Source organism: Mchenga conophoros, linkage group LG16, assembly GCF_057382185.1.
Source record: "Mchenga conophoros isolate Kocher_MC1m ecotype Shallow Benthic linkage group LG16, M_conophoros_male_GT1.1, whole genome shotgun sequence".
Classification (NCBI taxonomy): Eukaryota; Metazoa; Chordata; class Actinopteri; order Cichliformes; family Cichlidae; genus Mchenga; species Mchenga conophoros.
In genome coordinates this window covers 15,328,081-15,334,572 of record NC_140541.1, presented here as the reverse complement: position 1 = coordinate 15,334,572, position 6,492 = coordinate 15,328,081, and the positions used below count along the sequence as shown (strand labels likewise).

General features: G+C 35.3%; 1 protein-coding gene across 1 annotated transcript; it reads right to left on the bottom strand.

The window, feature by feature from the left end:
- Positions 1–3,584: 3,584 nt before the first annotated feature.
- LOC146556462 (C-type lectin domain family 4 member E-like) lies at positions 3,585–5,801 on the bottom strand. Its single transcript, XM_085250526.1, has 6 exons — positions 5,732–5,801; positions 5,544–5,630; positions 5,166–5,372; positions 4,690–4,832; positions 4,201–4,304; positions 3,585–3,717 (listed from the first exon to the last, which is right to left on the bottom strand). Exons 1-6 carry the CDS (start codon positions 5,799–5,801, stop codon positions 3,585–3,587), a joined length of 744 nt encoding a protein of 247 aa, XP_085106652.1.
- Between the last annotated feature and the right edge of the window lie 691 nt (positions 5,802–6,492).

Below are 6,492 nucleotides of genomic sequence, written 5' to 3'. Positions count from 1 at the left end.
TGAGGTACCTGATGAGGCCATGATTGCTGTTATAGTATAGTGTACTAAAACACTTTTAGCTCCGAGTGTTAAACTCGAGCTTATATATATTTTAAAAAGTGTATTCCAAGTGTTACAAACCCTATTTGCATGGTTTTTGAAGATGAAAAGCTTTTTGACAGAAATGGTTAAAATGAAAGTGCAAAATGTAGTTAGAAAAGGATGATTAACACTTACCGATTGATATGCACATAAGGAAAGAGACGCCAGTTGTTGAAGCGGTCTGGAGACAGGGGTCTTATGCAAACTCACAAACAGTCTGAGCGGCGCCAGTTTGTAGATGCTTCAGAAGGTGTGTTGTGGGAGAGCTGTCCCAGTCATAACCTCTGCGGGAGATCATGAAAATCAGACCTGTATCCGATTGGCTAACCGGGGTGCGAGGGAAGCCGCCCCTTTGTTATGTGATTGGCAGTGGGGCGAAGTTAGGCACGCCTCGGAGGCGGAGTTGGTCTCGGGCACAAATTTCGAACAGCTAAGCAGCATTTCGGGAGCTGAGTGAACAAGAAGGAAAAATTGTGCGCTGGCAGCGGTTGCGGGTCAGACGGACTAGACGGAGCTAGTAAGAGGGCTGGTTTGAAGAAAAAAAAAAGAAGGATTTTTTCAGGAATTTTCCCCTGTTTTCGAATATAAGGTTTTGGGTGTAGGAGGGTTGCCTAAAGTTATTCTAGGGTTTTTTGTTGTTTGTTTTTGGAGAAAAAAAGAGTTTTTTTCAGGAAGTTTTTTACGTTGGGAGCCGCGGTGCGTTTATGCTCGGGGGGATCGCGAGAGTGTTTTGCGACTCTGACTTTGATTCTAAATCTCCTTGTTTGGATTAAACAAATACATATAAATTGAAATAAAGTTTTCCCCGAGACATGCAACCTGTATGTCTACCCATACTGAATGTTACAAAAGCACAAGTTTAACTAAGAACTTTTACTTTGGTTTAACACATTTTCACACATAAACACGGACCCCGAGACACAAGCACGGCCCAAGACAGGTGCGCCCACGAGCGCGCACAGACACACACACACACACACACACACACACGTGCTGACCCACCACCAGATGGCGTTTTTTAAGCATAAAAAGTAAAAACTTTAATGGCTTAAAAATAAAAGAATGCTATTAGATATAAAAACTTTTTTTTTTAAATAATCAATTAGTTCTTTTTTTGGGGGGGAAAAAGCAATGAGCTATGAACTAGCATATGTTGGATGAATATCATAATTTTATGAAAATCATACTTTTTATGAATATAATATTTTTTATGAATATCATAGTTTTATTACTTCCTTTAAATCATTTTATTGGGGTCATAAATTACTCCGTTTGAAATAAGGGGCCTAATATCCCTCCTCACATAATTCTTTGTTTTTACATTCATCAAGTCCCAATCAGCCCAAATAGCAAAGAGAAATTAAAAATGCATGCCATGGAAGGTTCTTTATTCATTCATTTCAATCTAATCTAATAAATACATACAATTCTAAAGAAAATTAAATACGGAAAAATAATGTTCTTGCATACAAGCTTCCTCATAGATCCCAAACCAGATGTGAGGGTTATTTCTGAGACTGTGGTGGAACTTAATTTTGAACAATTACCTAATATGTGAGAAAAGAATCAGCTGTAATGCTAATGATAGTCTGCACTCTCTCACCTGTCTGTAAAAGTTGGCCTTAAAATTAGTGCAGTAATACATCAGAGATGGGAGAGCATGGAAGGAGAGAAAAAAAATACAGGTCGTTCACAGCAGGCAGTTTACTGCATTTTAATGATCCAACCCAGACATGATAAGTAAAACTACTGTTAAGATGTCTACGTAACACAAGCTTTGATAGCACAATCCCAAGAAATGAAAACAAAAATGTATAAAATAATTGTCAACTGTTAAACATATACATTGTTATTGCTATCATGGTCCCCTCTTTCTGACGTCCTTTTGTATCATTTCTAAAATACACTCTTCTCTGACAGGACCAACCAATAATCAATTTGCATTTATATTTTTATTTTCATTTTTGAATTAAAAAGAAAAAACATTGCAGTCCCATGCTTTCATGTTCAGAAACATTATTCAGCAATAAAAATAGAATGCAAACATCACTTTTTGTTTTCTACTGTATCCTGCTTGTTTAGTGTGCACAACCCTCCACAACAATTCATATAAACCCCAAATCAAAACAAAAACATGCTTTTATATATGTGTAGGAAGTGAATGAACTCTCATTATCTTTGCGCCCCCTGGTGGCTATAGAAGACAGAGGAAACTGTATTTCAATAAGAATGGATCATTAAAATTTATTTAATGATCTTATCATTTTCTGCATCAGATTTTTAGCATGTAGAATGCATGATACATGCTGTATTTGTGTATTTTTTCTGTAATCTGTAACAGTAGTTTAAAAAAAATAAGAAAAACACATAAATACAGTAAAACACTATATATATATATATATATATATATATATATATATATATATATATATATACACACACACACACACACACACACACACAAATGCATACACAGCAAGAGAAAATAATCTGTTCCAATTAACTAGAATAGTAACAATAAAGTGAAGATAACATAGTTTAAATGCTTTCAGCAGTCACAATAACAAGCGAGCACACATTAAGCAGTATAAAATGCAAATGTTTAACCAGTGCAGATTTCAATTAGCACTAGCTACTGTTGTGCTGTTTCATGTCTGCACACCTGAGAACATTTTAGCTATGTTTCAAACTAAAAACACTATAATATTGTATGGCAAATTACTCGATAATGCCCAAATGTTGCAGACTGAAATGTAAAAATTTTAACAGTCCATTCTAGATGAAGGTCTTAGGTCAAATCTTTGAGATGCAAAAACACTGTTACAACTGCTGAAAGAATCTAAACAAAATTCAAGCAATAAACCAACATTATCAATAAAAATACCACAAAATTATTGAAAAAATGTTGACACCATTTCCCCAGTGACGGTAATTATTGACTGAAACCACACTGAGTACACACTAAAGCAGACCACAGTCTTCTTTAGTGTGTATCTAAAGAACACTAAAGAAGTGTTCTTTAGATAATTTCCAAAAAGGTAGTATGCAATAGGACTTGAGTTTATGTTTGCTGAATTTACTTATTACAGTGATTTTTTTCCCTGCCAGAAGGCAAACTAATCAATAATAATAAGAAGAAGAAGAAGAAGAAGAAAAATAATATTTTTTTTCTACACATCTAATGTGTCTCTGGGAGTATGTATGTATAAGTGCATAGAAGACTGTATTTTATGTTTTACCCAAAATGTGAAGCATGTTGTGACTGTATGTTTTTAGAAGTGCTATCCAAATGAAATGGGTCAGTTACTGATCACTATTATTGTTATCATAGGCATAGTTATATTTCAAGGCTTGTGTTTTACTAAAGCTTAATACTTATTCAGAAAAGGATATATAAAAATGCTAATGAAATAACAAGAAATAATTTGAAAAATATGTAAAATGTAAAATATGTAAAATTACATAAGTACTGTAACGGCTGAATTTTCAAACAAATTCAGCCATTACAGTACTTTTTCACAGACCCACTGGTAAGAACTGTCACATCCTTCATCATTCCAGGAAGTTCCTGTATAGCTGATATGAGCACAGTCCTCTCTACGGTAGTAGTTGTCAGGCTGGCCAGATGCCCAGTATCTGGTGAGTCAATAAAAAAACAATATCAATATATTTTAATTAGATATAAAACAACATGGGAAAAATTACTACTGATAGCATGTTTAACCCATTGTGAATTATGGATACACTGACAACCCTCTGTCTCTAATAATAAATTGTTAAGTGGGTAAGAAAATGGATGGATGGATGAATGATAGCATTGGCTGTTGTCTCCTGGGTCTGTTTTTTTTTCTTTATTATTCATCAAAAAATGTTTGGTTAATAACAAGTCATATCCGGGTAAGGCCAAAACAGTCTCTAAGATTTTCAGTTCCTGGTGTCTAGGTTTGTCAATGAAGTTATTTTCTTGATTAAATAACTTCACCAATGAAATAAATAAATTGAAAAACATTACTTCTTTATTTATAAAACATAACATTTACTTAGTAAATAAATATTATTTATAAAATTATATATTTATTACAAATATATTTAATATATTGGCTGAACTCGAAGACTTACTGCAGAGTCGGAGGCGTTCCGTCTACCCATTTCCACGTGCCCTCTTGTTCTATGTCATTTAAACCAATCCAAGTCTCTTTCTGGGTGAATGAAGTGATGAAGTTCTGTTCAACGAGCACACAAACATTGGTGTTATGAATCACTAGACTCTTTTTATTTCTGTCCCTTTGGCTACAGGTGTTTTGAATTATTAATAGTCATAGATTTCATTGTTATTTATAGTTTCTAGTCTCTTGGTTCTAGTCTCTCTGCCTCCCCTGTGTTCCTTGTGTCAAGTTATGTTTTCATGTCTCTTCTTCAGTGGTTCCAGTGTCAAGTCCACATCTCAGTCTGTCTCATGTTCATGTTATTTTTATAGTTCCTTGTTAAAGTAGTGGAAAGTTTTATGGAAACATTTTGTTTTTCGAACTGGGGAAAGTCGTGTTCATAATAACGTGGGGTTTGAATTTTAATATTCATTAACAAACACAATATACATGCACTTTGTACCTGTTCTTCAGGGCTGTCTATCACCACCAGATCTGCTCCTTGGTCTGTGCAGTGTTTTCTAGCTGAATGCCAGGAACCAGAGCTTTCAGACAGGAGATAACAGCTACAACTGAACTTTCTCCATCCTGCAGGACATGTTTTCTCTGGAAGAAACATCAAATAAGAAATATTAAAGATCAACATGGAACATTCAGCAATACTTTATTTGGTCTCTGTTAATTAACTGAAATCTATATTTTATACTATCGATATATAAAACATCTTGTGGCACTGACACTGCTATGCAGTGGAGATGTAACAATGATGACAATGATTCATGTGAAACATATCCATGAAGATTAAAGTTTGCTTTCTTAAATTTCTGTCAGTTCAGATATAATGAGAAAATATTTCCATCTATCACTGAAAAACGGAATCACTGAATTTCAGTGTAAAATCTTTTACAAAGACACACAACAGCTCAGACAAGGACTCACTCTGGTTGAACAAACTCTGCAGTCTCTCCAGCTCTTTGGTCATTTCAGCGAGGTTGGCCTTCAGCAGGTCTCTCTCCTCAGTCATAGAAGAAAGTTGGTTACTCACTACAGAGACAGTTGCATTTAGAAGGTCTCTCTCCTCGGTTATTGAGGAAAGTTTGTTACTCATTGAGAGATATTCAGCTGAATCTTGTGAGGAGTTTTTGTCTGAAATACAGATAAATAAGTAAAGATGTTTTTGAGAGACAAAAGAACACTGTTGCTGATTTATTTTTGAGCTAAGCAAAAATATTTTTGAATTTTGCCAGTACGTAATGAAACATGTTATATATATAACAGAAGAAAACAACAACAACAAAGCAACACAACACAACTCACAGTAAAAAGCAAGAGTGAGAAGTCCAGCCAGCAGCCCCAACGAGAGAATAACAACTAAATAAAAGCTTCTCTTGTAGCTCCTTGGACCTGAAAAGTAAAAAAAAAAAGTGGTTGTGGTGAAGGGGGGTGATAATAGTAATAACAGATTGAACAATGTAAACTTTAAATCTTTGTAATTTCTTTCTTACCTGTGGCTTTTTTTATAGATGGCTTGTTGGCAGGTTTGACATAGCGTTCATTGACATAAATTTCCTCCATTGCATGAAAGGATGTGGATTATTTCTGAGCTCAGCTCTGTGGCACAGGACATGTGAAGTGTGAGAATCTCACTGGTTTCAATTGATTCTAAAGTTTGAAGTTCAGAGGAAGTCCCCTAGTCAATATGTGGTTTGTGCAGCTATGCTACCACTGAAACTAGACCTGTTCTTGGACTGTGTATATATACAGTGGCTTGCAAAAGTATTCAACCCCCTTGAACTTTTCCACATTTTGTCACATTACAGCCACAGACATGAATCAATTTCATTGGAATTCCACATGAAAGACAAATACAAAGTGGTGTACACGTGAGGAGTGGAACGAAAATCATACATGATTCCAAACATTTTTTACAAATAAATAACTGAAAATTGGGTTGTGGGTAATTATTCAGCCCCCTGAGTCAATACTTTGTATAACCAAGCTGCCAGTCTTTTAGGGTATGTCTCTACCAGCTTTGCACATCTAGTGACTGAACTCCTTGCCCATTCTTCTTTGTAAAACAGCTCCAGCTCAGTCAGATTAGATGGACAGCGTTTGTGAACAGCAGTTTTCAGATCTTGCCACAGATTCTCGATTGGATTTAGATCTGGACTTTGACTGGGCCATTCTAACACATGGATATGTTTTGTTTTGAACCATTCCATTGTTGCCCTGGCTTTATGTTTAGGGTCGTTGTCCTGCTGGAAGG

Excerpts from the sequence above, each read along its gene's own strand:
- LOC146556462 (XM_085250526.1), bottom strand. The coding sequence starts at position 5,801 with ATGGAGGAAATTTATGTCAATGAACGCTATGTCAAACCTGCCAACAAG. Across the intron at positions 5,373-5,543 it reads TCTCACTCTTGCTTTTTACT|ACAAAAACTCCTCACAAGAT; the intron begins GTGAGTTGTGTT and ends TCTGTATTTCAG. Across the intron at positions 4,833-5,165 it reads GCAGAGTTTGTTCAACCAGA|AGAAAACATGTCCTGCAGGA; the intron begins GTGAGTCCTTGT and ends TGTTTCTTCCAG.